This window comes from Theropithecus gelada, chromosome 4, assembly GCF_003255815.1.
Source record: "Theropithecus gelada isolate Dixy chromosome 4, Tgel_1.0, whole genome shotgun sequence".
NCBI lineage: Eukaryota > Metazoa > Chordata > Mammalia > Primates > Cercopithecidae > Theropithecus > Theropithecus gelada.
Genome location: NC_037671.1, coordinates 108,933,746 through 108,953,677, shown reverse-complemented (window position 1 = coordinate 108,953,677; position 19,932 = coordinate 108,933,746). Strand labels below are relative to the sequence as shown.

The 19,932-nt window shown below is 45.2% G+C and overlaps 1 protein-coding gene across 3 annotated transcripts in view; it reads left to right on the top strand.

Moving 5' to 3' along the window:
- The window catches only part of ARID1B (AT-rich interaction domain 1B), a 444,496-nt gene that overhangs the window by 361,542 nt on the left and 63,022 nt on the right, over window positions 1–19,932 (top strand). For all 3 annotated transcript variants that reach the window (XM_025381991.1, XM_025381992.1, XM_025381993.1), the window contains one exon: window positions 4,857–5,036. In XM_025381991.1, coding sequence (XP_025237776.1) covers window positions 4,857–5,036 — 180 coding nt within the window. The remainder of the gene's footprint in view (window positions 1–4,856; window positions 5,037–19,932) is intronic.

Here is a 19,932-nt window from a genome sequence, read left to right as displayed (position 1 = left end):
TTGAGCTAGATGTAAGGCTTCCAAGTTTTGGAGGAGACACCCTAAGGGGGTGTTCCTAGGGATTTTCGATTGTGAGGTTCCCATTGTTTAACCACCAGAAATGGAAACTGACCTCACGCAGTGGCAAAGTGTCCTTTGCCACTGCTGGAGACCGGGGGCTCCTGGAGCCACTAATGGAGAATTGAGGAACTGCAAGACGGACGTCTACGGGTTGAAGACCTCACTGCGCCACAGGGTGGCTACGTCCTTGGGCGTACGTACGACTCTAGGCCAAGGACACGGAAACGGACGGAGATGGTTAACAAAGGGGAGTACTCACCGAAGAAGAAATTCTCAGAGCAGCACCAGTGGAAAGCTGGAACACTTGTTCGGTGTTGGTGGCTGGTTGGGTTGGGAGCCAGTTCGCTGGGGAGGAGGTTCATTAGACCCCTAGGGGATGTTGAGGAAGGGTCTCCTCCTGGGTCAGGTTTCGGCACCAACTGTTTTGTTTCATTTAATTTAATTTAGGAGAGCTAAATAATTAAACATGAGGCCAAAGTACATAAGAAAGTGGCAGTCTTTTATTGCAAATATGCGCACACTCTCGGGCGAGGTTCTCTGGTCCTCAGGTGTGGGGGGCCAGGGAAGTTGCGCCCGGCTCTCGGGTGAGGTTCCCCGGTCCACGAATGCGGGGGCCGAAGAAGTCAGGCCGGCTCCTGCTGGCGGCGGACTTTTATGCATTGGTACTGGAAGGGGGAGGGCAGTGGGCGGGATAAGGGCCTGATGGGGCGTCTACGTAGGCGTGGCCGGGTAAGTTTCGATCTCTTCGGATTGACGTCACCTGGCGCATGCTCGGTTGATCTGCATCTTCCCGGGCGTGGGCTACATTTTCCCGCGCGCAGGAGAGTTGGTGAGGAAGAACCCGGAAGCAACATGGATTGTGCCTTCTTGTTCACCTTCCTCCATCTTGTCCTTTCTCCCTCACCCAAACAGTTATGATTTGCCTAAAGTCACACAGCAAGCTGTATTCAATACCCACTGTAGTCCATTTACTTACATATCTGTCTCCCCTACTAGATTCAGAGCTCATGACACAAACAAGACCGCAGTCTATGCCTTCCATTCGCAGTCCACTGCCGTTAGATGATGCTAGCTTAGAAAGGAGTCAGGGAAACGTGTCAGCTTCCCCTTTCATGGTTTTGGGGACACAGGGAAAGGGATGAGTATCACCAAAAACAGAAAACAAGATTTCAGGAAGCTCTTTTAATTGGTGCCATTGCAAACGTAAGTGATACAAAGAAAAAAATAGCTTTCAAGTTTTAATTTCTTTGTAAGGAGGTAAGTTCCACACCCAGTAGAACTTTGTCCCCTAAGGTATGGGAAGTTGATGCTGTAAAGCAGCCTCATTTGAATTCCCTTTTAAATTTTATCTCCTTTTGGAAACTCCACCTCCTTTTTGCAAATGTGATTTTATGTAAAACGCCAGTGACAATTGAGATAGTTCAAGTGGAACATTACATATGTATTTTTAAGGCCTGAGGAAAGAGAAAAATAAATAAGTCGCCTAGGTAAGAATTCTTAGCACTCATTTGAACAAACCTTAAGCCTATAATGAGTGTCGCAGAGGCCGCAAAAACTTAAGAATATCGTATACTGCTGGGCTCTATAGCTCATGCCTGCTATCCCAGTGCTGTGGGAGGCTGAGGCAGACAGATCACTGGCAGTCAGGAGTTCGAGACCAGCCTGCCCAACATGGTAAAATCCTGTCTCTACTAAAATTACAAAAATTAGCTGGGCATGATGGTGTGCACCTGTAGTCCCAGCTACTGTGGAGGCTGAGGCAGGAGAATCACTTGAGGTTGGGAGGCGGAGGTTGTAGTGAGACGAGATCATGCCACTGCACTCCAGCCTGGGCAAAAGAGTGAGGCTCCATCTCAAAAAATAGATAGATAGATAGATAGATAGATAGATAGATAGATAGATAGATATTTAAATAAAATATATATATTTATGTATATATTTAAATAATATAGGGAGAGAGAGTATACTATCAGAGCTTCCAAACCCTTTGGCATGGATACCTTCATGGTTGGAGTGAAATTTAATGCTAATTAAAGGGCCTGTGTTATTTTCCTTAACTAAGGAAGAAAAAGCAATCATTATTTTCAAAGAACTTAGGGGGAGACCCACATGATCGCTGTGAAATGGAAACACATTTTTTGATTAAACAGGACTCTATCTGAAACACTTGAGAATTTTATAGTAAAGCTTAGATAAATATTTCATGTAACATCTTAAGATGCAATCATTCATAGTAATTTTAGTGCTCTGATTTCTGTTTGTTTTCAGATTGAAAAAGCAAATGTTTTCTATGATGGTTTATATCTGGAAGCTGCCAATTGAGCTCAATTTCATAAGGCTTATCTTTATAAATAAGTTAAATAGGATAATAAGAAATAGTTCAACTTACTTTTATTTTATGTCTATCTCTTTAAACAGAAGCGACGTTAGAATATCTTTTTTTTAATTGAAATGTAAACTATGGCCACTTTTGTAAATACAACATGCCGTTTAACCTCCTTAAGCCAACCTTAGATCTAGGATTATCTTACCCTCCAGCTGCCTCAGTGGACTTTCTTTGGAAGCTACTGCTTTAGGTTCTCCTGGAGCAGAAACCTGCCCGTCTCCAGCTAGAGCCTTCACCTGGTAATGTGGGCCCCTCTCCCCAGCACAAAACCCTGTGTTCTGAGAGTTGTTTTTCAAACTGTCCTTTGTTAGCGTGCTAGATGGATAACGTCAGCTTTTTCTCAAATCCGTCTTGATTTGGGGTCCTCTTTGTCCTAATGAGTATTTCACAGCTCCGTCTATGAACTCACTTCTATTTGCCTGGACTCCTGAAAGTGGATGTACCTGGCTTTCCACTGACGCATAAAGAAGTGTTTTCTTTATCCATTTGAATCATCTACCCACCAAGCACCTAGGTGTTGTACTCAGCACTCCGTTGGGCGCATGAAGAATTAAACGTCCATTCATTTTTTTAAAAACAATAGTTTTTGTTAGCCACCACGTCCCACAGTGCTCTGCTAGGCACCGAGGATACGATAGTGAACCCAGGTGTGATCCTTGCCCTCATGGAGCTAATGTTTTAGTGGGGAAGAGAGATGATAAGTGAGTCCAAATAAAATAAAGTGATTACCAGTGATTATGAAAAGTGCTCCAAAGGAAGGTGAGTGGGAAAGGGCAAGGGTTGGTGTGGCCTCTGACCGGATGTGGAGGGAGGGCTGAAGGATGAGAATGACCTAGCGGCGTGGAGAGCAGATCGTGGGCCAGCTGGGAGGAGGGAATCGGGGAGAGAGGCTTTGCAGAGGGAAGAAGCATGATGTTGTCTTCTAGGAACTCTGGAACCTGCAGGGCAGCGGAGCGGGAGAAAGCTCTAGGAAATGGGGCTAAAGGGAGAAAGGCAGCGGCCAGAGCTCACAAGGTCTCACAGACAAGGTCACATGTGTGCATTTTATTCTAGCGCCAGTGGGAAGTCTTCATGATGTTTTGTTTTGTTATGTTTGAGATGGAGTCTCACCGTGTGGCCCAGGCTGGAGTGCAGGGGCGCGATCTTGGCTCACTACAACCTCCGCCTTCTGGGTTCAAGGGATTCTCCTGCCTCAGCCTCCCGAGTAGCTGGGATTACAGGCACCTGCCACCATGCCTGGCTAAGTTTTGTATTTTTAGTAGAGACAGGGTTTCACCATCTTCGTCAGGCTGGTCTTGAACTCCTCACCTCAAGATACACCCACCTCAGCCTCCCAAAGAGCTGGGATTACAGCCATGAGCCACCATGCCCGCCAGTTTTGATGAGTTTTATGCAGGGGAGAGATATGCTCTCATTTCCTTTTGTATTCCTGAAAGTTATTCTGCCACCTTTGAGGAAAATAAACCAAAAGGAGCAAGACTGGGGTTAGCAAGGCTGAGTGGTCGGTCGTACAGCTGTGGTGTGGGCAGAAGACACGACTGGGGCTGGCTTTGGTAGGAGTAGAAATAAGGAAGAAGTACCTCGCACCATCTGTGTCAGAGCAGAGTCACCAGGACATGCTGATGGATGGATCACACTTAGAGGAAAGAAGGAAAGGCTGACCTTGTGGGTGTCCCATGTGTCTGAGGGAGCATTTGGAGGAGTGGCCATACCAGTTACAGAGGTAGATAAGTCCCAAGACCCAACAGATTTGAAGGAGAAAGTCAAAGGTTCTGCTAGGGCGCAGCAGAATACAGTGCAAGCCTGCAGCTGTTTGCAGTTGGCCTGTGGGGGTGGTGCGAGTCAGGTATTAGAAGTCTGCAGGCCCTTTAGGAGCCAAGTTTAACGGTTACTGCTTGAGGACACCAGAGGGGAGAAAAACAGCTCTGTGCAGGGAAGAGCTGGTACCTTGGGTCTAAAGGGTAGGATTTTTGAGTAACCAGAGAGCTGCGTCCCAGGGATTGGGCAGTGAGCAAAGGCTTGGAGGGGGCACGCACGGCATGGCCAGCCTGGCAGGGGCAGAAGTTTGCAGTACAGCAGTCGGTCACTGTTACTTTTTGTAGGAACTTTATCTGCAAAAGAGGGGGAGGTCATCTGCCTTTGCTCCGCCTCCTCCCCTCCCTACTTTAAGTCCACAAGCCATTGGCTTCCTGGGAGTCCTCTTGGGAATTCAGGGTTAGGACCAGGGTTTCACCAGGGCACCCTCCAGACTGTCCACGCCAAATTGAGATGTCTTTAGCTGTTTTTTAGGAAAATCTCATGGTACCAGCCTTATCCCCTGCCACCTGCCACATAAGTCCATGTCCATTTTTATGTATACAGAGATTATGAAACACCTGCATTTATATGTTTCCATTTATTTCCCACTTAGGTTTCATGGCAGGCACACAAAGAAACCCTCAGATGGCTCAGTATGGACCTCAACAGACAGGACCATCCATGTCGCCTCATCCTTCTCCTGGGGGCCAGATGCATGCTGGAATCAGTAGCTTTCAGCAGAGTAACTCAAGTGGGACTTACGGTCCACAGATGAGCCAGTATGGACCACAAGGTAAAACCAAAGCTTCTCCTAAATGCATGGCAGCAAGTTGTAGAAGTTTTCTTAATGTGTTAGTCCTTCAGGATTTTAATATTGTGAACATATCGTAAGATCCATTATCTGTTACCTGACAGGTTTGTGACGTTCATACAAGCCCACAGTACTTTAGTTGCCCCTAATGACGGGAGCAATAATTACAGTCACTATTGGTTAAGCATTTATGTATCAGACACTAGGGTAAGTGCTCATCATCCTTGTGTTGCTAATGAAGTAGGGGACCCCTACCTTCTGTGACGTGGTTCTAAACGTAGAGAAAAAAACACAAGCCACATTCTCAGAAGGTTTCTGATGTAAAACTTGGGCTTTGTTGGGTTGGATTCTGGTTTGGCCCCTCCCTCTTAGTGATCTCTGTCAAAACCCTGAGCTGACAGCTCAGGACGGCATTGCCCCACACATCCCTCCCAGTTTCTCTCCGAGGTGCCGCATCAGGTCAGCAGTAGCTCTCACTTTCCCAGTCATCCCCAGTCTGACTCTTCGGAGACAGGACAAAGCCTGAAATGGTTACGTGTCTTTCACAAGGGAAGGTAAGGGAGGAGCGGAGAACTAAGTGGAATCATGTCCAGCACGCACCACTGGCCTTCCTTCTTCCTGAAAGTGGATGTAGGTTCTGTTACATACACATACAATCCTTTTATCAAGGTTTTTAACCTGATGTGTATAGGTATACATATATATAACATACATGTATATATATTTTTTTCTAAGTCACTTTTAGCAATAAGACATTTGAATTTACCACCTTCCTTATATTTTGTTTATTTAAATTAGACTTTAATGGATAATTTAGAGAGAATGAGATAATCTGGCACAATTCCCAGAGTTCCCTCACTTCTGAAAATACCAGGAACATTCCGGGTGAAGATGATGAGTGCCACTGCGAAACCATAGTAAAATGTTTACCACTTCTACAACAAGACCAGGTTTGCCTGGGGGAGACCCTTGGTATTTCCTAGAGGCGTTTGCAGCTGTTTAGCAAACCCATCTATGAGGCCAGGCAAATATAAGGTGAGGTCCAGTCACCTCCCTTTTTACCTGCCGTTTCTCAGAAAATCGCATCTTTCTGATGAAAAGTACTTTACAGCTTGAAAAGCGAGTTCTTTTCTTGTGTGCTGAAGATCTTTTTCCAAAAGATCTTAAACAGTTTCAGTGCTACCAATGGAGCATTGTTTCTTGGCCTTAGAGGGCTTTGTTATATTTACTTTCCAAATATTTCTGTTGGTAGGAAAACTATGGGGATACCCAAGAAAGCAAACATCTATAGAGAGCCTCTCCTGCCTTTGTTCAGGCTTGTCCTGAGAGTGAGACTTGGGTTTTGCCCAATTCTCTTTATATCACATCATCAAGAGTTTTCCATGTTAGCAATTCCAGTAAGCATTAGGAATTTCAGTCCCAGTCGGCAGTAATGATCTGCTGGTTCCCTGTCAGCGCCAGTAACTATAACATGTAGCTGTTTGTTGCTGAGCAGAGGCAGGACTGTGGGTTACCCACCACCCTTACTGAACGTGGTGGGTGTTGTCAAAGCCAGGTTTCTTTAGCTGTCATGGAAAGAAGAGAACTTAGCAGCAGTTGGAAAAGCGGTTTGTAAGTCGTGGTAGGCACAGAAAATGTGAGCTTTTGCTCCTAATGTAATTGGAAGCAAGGTCCAGACCTTGTTCTCAGAACTGGGTGTGGGTGAAGGTGGTCTAGTTAACTCTTAAGACCATAAGCCCTTCCTGGGCTTTTTGAAATTTGTCTCCATACTCTTTAGTAATTCAATCTTGTAGCCTCTTTTTCTACTCATCATACGTGAAGACTGAGCCTTGGGCTATCTAGTAAATCTTTTGTGAACAACTAAGGAAGAACTTTTGCTATAGGAACTAATAGCAGGGAAGGAAATTACTATAGAATGGATTTATTTTTTGACTAAATCCCTGTTTTTTGCTATCACTGAACGTGAAGACTCTTAATTTAAGAGCACTGAGCCCAGGAGAGTTCTTATCCAAACTGCTGTGTCTCCTTGGAAAATTGCTTACTCTTTCTGAATTGCTTTTTGTCTAGAAAACGAGAAAATGAGATTATATTGCATTGGAAGTTGCTTCCACTTCTAATGTTCTGTGAGTAAAGCCTTGCTTCAGTTCCAGGACCTTTACTGTTACGGTAGCCCACGGGGCTCCTGCGTCACAGTTCAGCTTTTTGTTGGAGTGTTTTAAGGCATGAACCTGGAGTGTAGGTTAATAGTAGAAACGATCTGAAATGAGAAGGATATTCCCACACTCGGCACTCTCTGGTGCCTGAAAGTTGGGCACCCCTCCCAGCACCATGCACCCTTTTCTCCTCTCCCGAGTGACACTGCCACCTTGTTCCCCTCCAAGGCATGTGTGCCGCTGGGTTCCTGCTCTGAGTGCTGTGTGCTGTGAGGGTCCTGGTACTCTCAATGTCCAATTCAAAATCATCACCTTTTCCCCCTTGGAGCCTCCTGTCCTCAGCAAACACTCAGCAACAGGAGATCACATTTGCAACATGTATTGTTGAATTCAATAAATGCTCTTCGCTTTTTCCGTCTTTGTTATCCTTTTAGAAAGGGATCCAAGTAAAGGGTTTTTTCTTTCTCCTCTTGATTAACTACTCAGATGAATAGTGACATATTCAGCTTCCTTCTTCACATGAGACGTGTTCATATCTCTGGAATGATTCACTCATGCCGCCACCCAAGATGTCATCAGTCTCCTTTTTCTGTTTTTGTTCTTCACTTCATGGCTTGCTTCTGGTTTTGCTTTCTTAAAGAAGTTTCAAATACTTCGCAACCATTTTACTCACATTTTATATGAGCAGCTTTTCCAAAATTATTAGTAATAACAACCAGCATTTATCGAACATGCTACTATGTCCTGGGTCCTGTTTTCTAAATGTTTTTTATATTAACTCATTTAATCCTCACAGAAGTTGCTGTTATTACTCCACTTTACAGAGGAAGAAACTGAGGCACAGAACAGGTGAACAGTTTTGCCAGGATGCACAGTGACTACAATGGTCAAACCAGGATCCAAACCCAGGCTGATTCACCCAGTCTCTTAATTAACGGGAAGCCCTCTGAGGCTGTCTCTATTTCATAAGTGAGAACACCAAAGCCTTGAGAAATGTAATGATTTGGCCATGATCCCACAGCTGTTACAGTAAGTGGCTAGCCCAGGGTTCCCACCAATGGAAACTAACTGACGAGGGGCCTCTCCTGTAGTCACTGGTGGTGTTGCCTCCCACGCCTTAACTGCACTGCCCTCTCGCCAGTTCATTCATTCAGTGAGCCGCTAGGGATATAAAACCAAAATGACAAACAACTCGCCTTTATGGAGCAAGAAACGTCTTAAGAATACAGGCATGGAAATATATATTAAAAATCTGACCGAGCGTGGTGGCTCACGCCTGTAATCCCAGCACTTTGGGAGTCCGAGGCAGGTGGATCACTTGAGGTCAGGAGTTCGAGACCAGCCTGGGCAACATGGTGAAACACCGCCTCAACTAAAACTACAAAACTTAGCCGGTGTGGTCCCAGGTACTCAGGAGGCTGAGGCACAAGAATCGCTTGAACCCGGGACGTAGAAGCTGCAGTGAGCCAAGATTGTGCCACTGCACTCCAGCCTGGGTGACAGAGCAAGACCCTGTCTTTTTAAAAAAAAAAAAAAAAAAAAATACTGAAGAGATTAAGAATGTTGCTCATGTCCATAATCTCAGCACTTTGAGAGGCTGAGGTGGGCTGATCGCATGAGCCCAGGAGTTAGAGACCAGCCTGGGCAACATGGTAAAACCCCGTCTCTACAAAAAGACATTAAAAAATTAGCCAGTTGTGATGGCACACATATGTAATCCCAGCTACTCGGGAGGCTGGCATTGGAGGATCACTTGAGCCCAGGAGGTTGAGGCTGCAGTGAACTCTGATCACGCCACTGCTCTACAGCCTGGGTGACAAAGTGAGACCATCTCAAAAAATAAAATAAAATTTCTGTGGTGTGAAGAAGGGGGAATGTTAGAAATGTACATTAATACTATAAAATATGAATTGTTAAATAAACAAATGAAGCCAATCTAAATGTGTAAAAATATGTAATTACAGTATATTTTGCCACCTTCAAGCAAGCACATGTAATAATAACTACCCTTGCAAAGTGTTTACAAGGAAAAGGGCTGTGGGGACTTGCTTTAATAAATAGAAAGGATTATGTAATTAACATGTTAATTATTAATAAGTGAGTTTGTATGGGAAAAAGAGAGCTAAAATCAATTTCATATCCATAACCTTTTTGTTTCTTAAGGACAAAACTATCTTGTTTGTTTTTTGCATTCTCTAGAGGAACGTCTATCACACTGACTATCCAGAAATACTTTTTGCATGTTGTTACTAGTTACAAAATATAAACAGTCGGGCCTTAGTTTTGCTGTAAGTCGAGTTACCTTGGGCAGGTAACAGTAGTTCTGAGTCTGGATTCCTCGCAGGCCTCACTCACTCTGTATTAGCCTATGGGAGTCTGGGTAGGGCCACCACATACAGCCATATGGGTTGTGCTGACACCTGGGTTTATGCCTAATTTTTATTGTGTGTGTCTTGGGAAGCAGAGGACTTACAAGTAGGTGAGTCTCATGAACCTTTTATTTCTAAATTACTTTGCCAAAGGTATTTTTCAGAAGGGTTTAAATTTTTTTTTTCACTAAAATAAATTAGATGCCATCTAGAAATTTTCCTTTTCCCTTCATTCATTATATGTGTCTCAAAAGTTCAACAGAGGCAAACTTGAAATGATATTCAGTTGAAATGAATATAGTTCCAGACTAGTGAATTACACAGCAGTACTCTTAAACTGTTGTGGTTCTAGAGGGACAAGGTATAGATGTCAGGAGTTGTGGGCCCACTAGCTACTTGTGGGTACCTTTTAGGCCCTGCAGTCACTGAGACCCAGGATTTCAGTCTCTACTCTTCTAAGTTCAGAACCTCCATCTTTGGTTGGTTGGTTGGTTGGTTGGTTGGTTGGTTGGTTGGTTGGTTGTTGAGACAGAGTCTCACTCTGTCGCCCAATCTGAAGTACAGTGAGGCAATCTTGACTCACTGTAACCTCGAGCTCTTGGGCTAAAGGGATTCTCCCACCTCAGCCTCTCTAGTAGCTGGGACCACAGACATGCACCCCACGCCGGGCTAAATTTTTTTGTTTTGTTTTGTTTTTTTTTTTTGAGACGGAGTCTCGCTCTGTCGCCCAGGCTGGAGTGCAGTGCTCCGTCTCCTGGGTTTACGCCATTCTCCTGCCTCAGCCTCCCGAGTAGCTGGGACTACAGGCGCCCACCACCTAGCCCGGCTAGTTTTGTTTTTTTTGTATTTTTTAGCAGAGACGGGGTTTCACCGTGTTAGCCAGGATGGTCTCAATTTCCTGACCTCGTGATCCGCCCATCTCGGCCTCCCAAAGTGCTGGGATTACATGTATTTTTTATAGAGACAAGGTTTCAGCATGTTGCCCAAGCTAGTTTCAAACTCCTGGGCTCACATGATCCAGCCACCTCGGCCTCCCAAAGTTCTAGGATTACAGGCATGAGAGAACCTCAGTCTTATTATTGAATTGACTTAAATACAGCTGCTCTTCTGCACAGGTGGGGTCTGTCTGCCACATGGATTCATTTTGTGTGGTCAAAAGACTTCCCGTGGATGGTACCGCAGATTGACAAGATCCTCTTCTCTGACGTTCCAAAGACTAGATTCTGTGCAGGTCACTCGTCCCTTCAGTGTGCTCATTTTATTGTTTTCTTGAAACAGGTTGATAGACTTGATGAGGCCACAGCTTCTTATCTTCACCTTGTTTTTTTGGTTAAATTGACAGTGCAAAGCAAAAGGATTAATTCCTTGTTCTATACTGTTACGTTTGACTAAGGAAATCTCCTAAATCTGTCTTGCTAATACTAGAAAAAGCAAAAATTGAATTAGATGGTTGCATAGCAAAGGAGAGGTGAATGTAATCAAGTCTTCTTGTGATGCCTGAATCTAGCCTTCAAGTTATAAGACTTAAGCATGAATTTTTCTTAGACTGATAATCATCGTGATTTTGATAAGATCATCACATCATGATTTTATCAAAACCTGGGAATTAGGGAGAAAAACTCAGGAAAATATACAGTACAAATCAACTTAAAATGAAAACAGAGAAAAAAAAATCGAGCAACTTTAATTTTGACTAATGTGAGGCTGTTTTACTGCAGTAATTAACATCTGCAGCACTCAAGAGGGGCACACCCCCTGCCCTCACCGCATGACCGAGCCCACCACCGTATATGCCATGTCAGGTGGGGTTCATTAAGACAGCGGTGGGTGGCACGTATAGAGGCAGGGTGTGGACATGCAGCTTCACTTGCCCTCTTAGCAAGGTACCTTTTCCCGAGGCCTGTTGCTCTTCCATTTATTCGAATGTTTAAAAGGAAATTACCTGTTGACATATTTCACAAATCCTCCAGAGTCGCACCAACCACCCTGGAGGAGCGTCCCTCCGCCTGTGGTTAGTGGTGGCTGATCAGGACCCTCCCTGGCCCACCTGCAGGGGGTGCCTTTCCCCTGCAGTCTGTGTGGGGCGTGCAGGGCACAGCAACTGAGCCTGGAGACACAGCCCCTGCCGTGTGTTACACCGCCACTTCTGACACTTAGACACCTTCGGTTCTTACCATAGAGACTTGACTGTTTCACACTGCAGTTGACTGTTGGGTTGGGTTAATAACTGTGTGTGTGTGTGTGTGTGTGTATATGTATATATAATATATTGACAATATTTTATTTATTTATATATATACATATATATATATATATATATTTCTTTTTTTTTAAGATGGAGTCTCGCCATATTGCTCAGGCTGGGGTGCCATGATGCGATCTCAGCTCACTGCAACCTCTGCCTCCTGAGTTCCAGCAATTTTCCAGCCTCAGCCTCTGGAGTAGCTAGGATAACAGGTGCCCGCCACCACACCCAGCTGATTTTTTGTATTTTTAGTAGAGATGGGATTTCACCGTGTTGGCCAGGCTGGCCTCAAACTCCTGACCTCAAGTGATCCGCCTGCCTCGGCCTCCCAAAGTGCTGGGATTACAGGCATGAGCCACCGTGCCCGGACTCTTTATATATTTTTTAATGTCAGTGCTTACCTTTTATACATTCTTCTATTTGAGAAATAAATTGTGTATCTGTGCGTGATTAAAGTAAAACTAGGCATATAATGCAATATGATAATGTAAAGATAATTTCTTTTCACTAATTATACAGTTATTAGAACACCTTTTAGGCCAAGTGCAGTGGCTCACACCTGTAATCCCAACACTTTGGGAGGCCGAGGTGGGTGAATTGCTTGAGCCTTGGAGTTTGAGACCAGCCTGGGCAGCACAGTGAAACCCCATCTCTACCAAAAATACAAATATTAGCCTAATGTGGTGGCATGCGCCTGTAATCCCAGCTACCGGGGAGGCTGAGGCAGGAGAATTACTTGAACCCGGGAGGTGGAGGTTGCAGTGAGCTGAGATCGCACCTCTGCACTCTAATCTGGGTGACACAGCAAGACCTTGTCTCGAAAAAAATAAAAAGAACACTTTCTTGCCTATTCCTTGGCTGATTTTATCTATTCATTGTCAGTTGTCCTACAGTAGTTACTATATTTTTTCCCTGCAGGAACCACATGAGATAGAGAATCTTTTATTACACCCTTTTTATAGAGGAGGAAACTGAGCTTTGGAGTAACAGGTAGCTTTCCAGAGTCACCTGCCCAGAACCAGACAGTGAGACCCGCCTCCTGGGAAGCCTCTCTTCTTCACTTGGCTGCCTCGACATCAGATGCTGGCCTCTGAGCATACCCACATATCCTTGGGGTCTGCCTCTGACGTTAGCCCCGGTCCGGGATCCACTTCTGCCCCGGGAGAGGCAGCGGCTTGCACATGGCTCCCTTCCTCTCACCACTCTGCAGAGTCCTCCCTCCTGTGTTTCTCTTCATCACTCTCGTCACCACATGACATTGTCTTGATTTCTTTACTTGCCTGTCTCCTGCCACCAGAATATAAGCTCTTTGTCTTCACTCACTGCTGAATCCCCAGCATTTAGCACAGAGCCTGGCATGTAAGAGGCCCTTAATAACTCTTTCTTAAATGAATGAATTCTGCTAAGGCAGAGTAATCCAGAGTCACTGATACTCCTTCCCCCCTGCCCTGAGGCTTGACCGGTATTGGGTTGACCATTCGATGCCTAAGAGCAGTACCTGGTATATTATCCTTGTGGGGTGAGACTAAGGATAATTTTTGTCTGTTTCTATGCTTCCATATCTTCTGCATTGAGTTTGCATTACTTTGTAATTTTAAAAAGGAAGACAATAAATTGTTGTAACATAAATGGAAAAAAACTACCAAAAGTGAAACATTGAAGTGACACCGTAAGGTAAGATAATAGGTCTTTCTCCTTCTTTTACAAACTTTGTGTAACATTGTAAGTTTTACATTTTAAGTAATTTTTAAATGCATATTGACCTAAGAGAAATATGGTACCTTATATATAGTTCAGAAAACAAATTCTGTGTATTTATTCCCACAAATAGGACTTGATGCAACTTGTGGTAAGTCAGCTTTCATTTCAATGAACCTGTATTTGTGATCATCTAACTACTTGATACATTTCCCTGGCTAAAAGAGCAGCATTGTATGATAGATCTAAGTAGAAAGATAGAATTGAAAGAAGCTGTATTGAAATAGAACTTTGTTTTTCACAGAAAAGATCTTACTTAAATATGATAATCAACAAATAAACACATGAAAAATGCTCAAAATTTTTTTTCATTAGGAAAATGAAAATTAAAGCTACATTGATTTCTATTACATACTGATTCAAATAGCTAATTTTTTTAAGTTGGAATATCAAGTGCTGGCAGTTAGAACTCTCACACAGTATTTGGTGGGAATATATACAAAATAGTACAGCCACAGTTTGGCAGTTTCTTATAAACATGTACTTACCATACAGCCAAGCAATCTCATTTCTAGGGTTTTACAAAGAAAAATGAAACATATTCCTACCACACAAAGACCTGTATACAAATTTTTAGCAGCTCTACTCATAATTGCCAAAAACTAGAAACCATATCCAAGAATGGACTACTACTCAGCACTGAAAGGGAACGCACAGATGCATGCAACGGTGTGGATGGATGTCAAAGGCGTGATGCTAAGAAACCAAGCACGAAAGCCTATACTGTGCGACTCCATGCGACATTGTAGAGAAGTAAAATGACATGAACGGAAATCAGATCAGTGGTTACCAGGGGGTGGCGTGGGCATGAGGTTGACTTACAGAAGGGAAAGAGGGAACTTTTTCCTCCTTTCATTTCTTGTGAGATAAATATTTTGTACCTTGATTGTGCTGTCGATTACAGGATTATAGATTTTTTTATATCTCAACATAGACATGACAAAGCCGGGCACGTTGGCTCACGCCTGTAATCCCAGCACTTTGGGAGGCGAGGGCGGGTGGGTTGTTTGAGGCCAGGCGTTTGAGAATAGCCCGGGCAACATGACAAAACCCCATCTCTACTAAAAATACAAAAATTAGCCTAGCATGGTAGTACACGCCTGTAAACCCAGCTACTCAGGAGGCTCAAGTGGGAGGATCGCTTAAACTCAGGGGGCAGAGGTTGCAGTGAGCCGGGATCACGCCACTGCACTCCAGCCTAGGTGACAGAGCAAGACTCTGTCTCAAAAAAAAAAAACACACACACACACAATATTTTGTAGTGACTGTTATAAAAATGGTAAACATTGCTGGCTACAAGATAAGATAAATGCATATTTAGCCCTAATTCACAACTGGCTTTATCATAGTATGCAGTTAATTATGCATTTCTTTTTCCCACAAGGGTAAGATTTCTGATTTATGGCATGCGCCTCCATTTTCTCCTCTACCATATAGGGAATAATGCAGAACCTTGCCCACAGTAGTTGTTCATAACTGTTGAGTGATTGAAACTTAGAAGCAAAATTTCATATATGAGTGGAAACATTTAGTAGTTTACAAAAAGCAGTACTCTCTGAATATGTATTGTAACTAGCAACTTTAAATTTTCTGGAGTCAGGTACAGAATTTTTTGTGATCTGCCTGAAATGATGACGGTGACTTGAATAGGGTCTAGTTTCTGCTTCCTCTCTCTGGGCTTGAATGGAACTCTTGGTGGGTAGAAATCTGAATTCTATTGGTGACCAATTTTCCAAAGCTAGTGTGCCAAGATGAACCCACTTGAAAACTGTGGGCTCTTGGACTTGGCTGCAAGACCAGTCCAGCTGAGGTGGGCTGGCCCGGCATCTGCCGCCTTCATTGTGCTTAATGCTGGATCCATCTGTTTTCTGTCAAAGCCAGTGCCAACAAATTACTAACCTATTAGAAAAACATGGAAATAAGATTGCACTTCTCATTCCTGGCTTTTCCTCTCATATTTTGCTTGGCTTACATATTTGGTTTTTGTTTATTTTTAGAAGAAAGATACGTTATCGAGTAGTTGGGGGGGCATGAATCATTTTTTGCCCCATGCACACATTTTTAAAAGATGGGGGGGTGATGTTAGTGATGTTGTTATGGCTGTTGATGACGATGGCAGCTGTCATTTGTTCGGCAGCACTGTGCCTGGCGCTGCACTTGTTACTTTCAGCCTCTTATTCATTATCGTCATCACTTTACAGATGACAGAACCACAGTTCAGAGGCTAAACAACTTGTCACGCTGCTAGGGAGTGTCAGAACCAGTATTCACACCCAGATTCTGAAGCCTGTGCTTTATCCATTGCTGCCTCTTAAACCATTTTAAGCCTTTAGAAACTATTTTTATCCAGGCACGTGAGTCTAATGAGGAAAGTTTCAAAGAAAAGAAAAGGGGACTTTGTATTTCTTCTATCCGATAGAGGCCTCTGTAATGAGAATGTATTTCCTTGACACGCGCTTTTGAGTGCCAATTCATGGAATCAACCCAACTGATTGGAGAGAAAGAGATTGGCACCCCAGGCCTAAGCGCCTTTCTAAGCACAAGTGCACACACGCATGTCTTGGTGTGCATGGCTGTGCTCAAACGCGTACTCCACCGGCTTGCAGACGCTTCCTGCCAGAAGATGAAGACCAGCTGCCGAATTGAGCAAAGCTACTGAAACACAGCTCTCCTCTCTTTAGTACATAACATGAGAGAGAGATGAAGGTAGGGTACAGAGTAACTAAACATCTCAGTAGTTTCTTTCCTTTGTGTTCATTAAAATACAGCCCTTGACTGCCAGTTAAACCCAGGAAGTTGGAGTACCAACATTTCCCCATTCCAGCTATAAGCAGAGTTCAACAAACTCAGAAACCTTCTTTCTCTAATAAAACTACATGATGGGTATAGTCTAAACGCTTGTTTTCTAAAACAAGATCAAAGCGTTACTTCATTTCCTTCCAAAGCAAAGACACATAAGTTTTCACTGAAAAAGGTTTCTTACCAACTGAGTCACTTATCCAGTGTTGGGGGAGGGTGGAAACTAGCCCCCAAGTAATGGCATAAATACATGAGTTAATTACTTGTGCATTCAAACTATGAATGAGTATATTTATTTTTAATAAAAGCAAGAGCCAAGAAGGAGCACTGTATCTCACTGATCTTATCAGATCATCTGGAAGCGAAAGGGATGTGAGCTCAGGGAGGAGGAGGAGGAGGAGGAGGAGTCTGAATTCCTTCTCACAGCGAAGAGTCGTGAGGACTGGGGCTGTCTCTGGGTAAGCGTGGGAAGAGGAAGGGCCCAGCAGCTGGCCCCTGCTCTGTGCCCGCCTACCAGGGTGCACAGAAGGTGCCTTTTCCGCCAAGACTGCGTGACGGGAAAACGGAGTGTATGTGTGTCCCGTGGGATGGGAGATTCAGAAGCAACTTAAGAAATTTTTGTAAAGAACTTTGAAACTGATGAACAGTGGTGTTTTTTTATTTTTTATTTTAACTTGAAAACAGAGTTTTGATGGTATCGGCAAACTGCAGCTGTGCAAAAGCAGTGCCTCTTCATGCCGAAGCAGTTTGACTTGAAGGAGCCACCAATAAAAGGCTAATGGCATGTGGCCCAGCGCACCCAAGGTGTCTTCGCTGTGCCTCTCCTGTTCCTGTTTCCTGTTCCCCTTTGTCTTCCACTTTCTTTCCCAGTTCCTCAGATCGGCCATTGCGCACTCCGGCATCCCCTGAAGCCTTTCTCAGCCTTCCAGATGGTGTTCGGGGTTAAGGAAGCTGCTGACTTGACCAGGTCTTACTTGCCGTTGCTAGTGTAGCAGTTTATTAGCTTGTCCCAAGACCGGTCTGTGTCAGGAGTCCACAGATTGTGGCCCGCTCTGGCCCACTACCTGTTTTTGTAAATAAAGTTTTATTGGAACATCACTACTCCCATCTGTGTGTGTGGCTGCTTTGGGGGCTACTGTGGCAGGATTGAGTAATCATGATAGAGACTGTTTGCCCCAGACGCCTAAACTATTTCCTATCTGGCCCTTGACAAAAGTGTGCCTGCCCACATCTGCACGGACAGTGGCCTGTGCGTGGCCTGTAAGGAATAACACATGCCTCCCGGACAACCAAATGAAAATGCACGCAGTGTCTCTCACAGAGAGCAGGCGCACAGTAAATATGGAGAAGTCTGCAGAGGTCTCTTGCAGATTTGTAGGTGATAGAACTTTGTATGTGTGAATTTAAGAAAGCCGGTTTTGACCATTATGGTAACATTGTTACATAAATGTGATTTTTCTTAAATATTTGAGAGACTGTGTAGCAGAATGTGTCATGCTTGGACTCTAAACTACACTCCAGGCTGCCTGGGCTGAGAGGTTCCTCCTCCAGTTGTGGGCCACGTGACCATGACACATTTGTTGTTATTCACAGCCCTATGCCTTAGGCTCCTCATCTCCAGCATGAGGATTATAATAATGTGTACCTCCTAGGCCTGATCTGGGGATTAAGTGAGTTAACACAAAGAACTTGGAACTGAGCTTAGCACATAGTAAATATTAAATGTTTGCTTTTATTGCAGTTATTAATCCAGTCCTATCTCTGCTGGAAATCCTTGAGAAGCTCCTCCTTATCAACAAGATAAACCTCAAACTTAGAAGCCTGGTACACAAGGCCCTGCCAGACCCAGCCTCTCCCCTCTACCCCCCGACAGCCACACACAGCGCTCCAGTGGCTGTCCAAATCAGTCTGCCCTTGCCATCGAGCCGGTGTCCCCAGCCTCTCAGCCATAAGTGCCCATTCCCCTCTTCTGCCATAGCCCCCAGCCAACAATGAAGCCCCCATCAAGTGGCACCCACAATTTAGATACTTTGCGTACATTATATGGTTTAATCCTGAGAACACTTCTTCACGTGAACAATGTTAGGATTCTCTTTGTTTTACAGAGAAGAGAATGAAACAAGCAAAGATGAAAGCAACTTCCGTAAGGTCCTGCAGGCAGGCAATGCAGAGGCTCACCCAGCTGCAGGCTCTCCCAGCCCCTGAAGCCAGCTCCTGAGGGTTCAGCTCCAGAAGTGCTCATTCAGAGGACTCTCCACCAGCCCCCACCAAGGGGGCCCTCAAGCCTGCAGCCCCCATCAGACTCACTCTCTCTTCTGTCTGCACTTTTCACATTGCATGCTTTTTTTGTTTTGCTTCTATACTTTTTCTTGTTTTTACCCTTGCTGCTTTACTGCACACACACACATGCATAACCATACGTGTGCACGCATGCACACACACGCATGCTCACCCATGTAGATTGTGAGCTTCTCGAGTGCAGGAATTGGATTGTATTTAGTTTTATGTCACCTGTGCCTAGAACAGCTTCTGGTGTATAGTAAGTGTATAGTTATGTTACATGGATGGAAAAAGGAAAAGTAGTAAGGACTGATTGGGAAACACTAATCCATATTCCACACACACACTTGTCTTTTACATTTATGTGATTTCAACATTAATTTATCAGGAGGCAGCACGTTTTATTGGTTGAAGACATGGGTCCCCGAGTCAGTTTGCTAGAGCTTTAGTCCTAATCTTCTAGCTCTTGATTTTTCTCATTTGTAAATGGAGTCCTGGGGCTATCTATATTTCACGTGGTTATTGGAAGAAATGAATGAATTCATTGGTGCAAAGCACTTAACCAGGTGCCCAGCACACACTGGTTCAGCAGTTCAATTATGATTGAAGTAGTATCGTGTGTCTTTGATTTACTTGAATTTATCTACACACAAAGTAAAAGGTGTGAAAGGGAAGGGAAAACATCTGCCATCCCTCACCCCTGCCTCTCCGACCCTGCCCTCCTTCCCTCACCCCCGCCTCTGGTCCTACCCGCTGTCCCCCGCCCACTGTCCCTCACCCCCGCCTCTGGCCCCGCCCTCTGTCCCTCACCCCACCCACCTACCGCCGCCCCGCCCCCTGCCTCCCTGCCTCGGGCCCTGCCCGCCATCAGTCACCCCACCCCAACCCCCGCCTCCGGCCCTGCCCGCCAGCCCTCATCCTTGCCCACCGCCCTCACCCCAGCCTCCGGCCCTGCCCGCCGGGAGCCCTCACCCCTGTCCGCCGGCACTCACCCCCACCTTCTGCCCCGCCGCCATCCCTTAGCCCCGCCCCCGGCCCTGCCCGCCTCCAGCCCTGCCCGCCAGCCCTCACCCCCGCCCCCGGCCCTGCCCGCCAGCCCTCACCCCTGCCCACCGGCCCTCACCCCTGCCTCCGGCCCTGCCCGCCATCCCTCACCCCCGCCCCCGGCCCTTCCCGCCGGCCCTCACCCCCGTCTCCGGCCCTGCCCGCCATCCCTCACCCCCTCCCCCGGCCCTGCCCGCCATCCCTCACCCCCTCCCCCGGCCCTGCCCGCC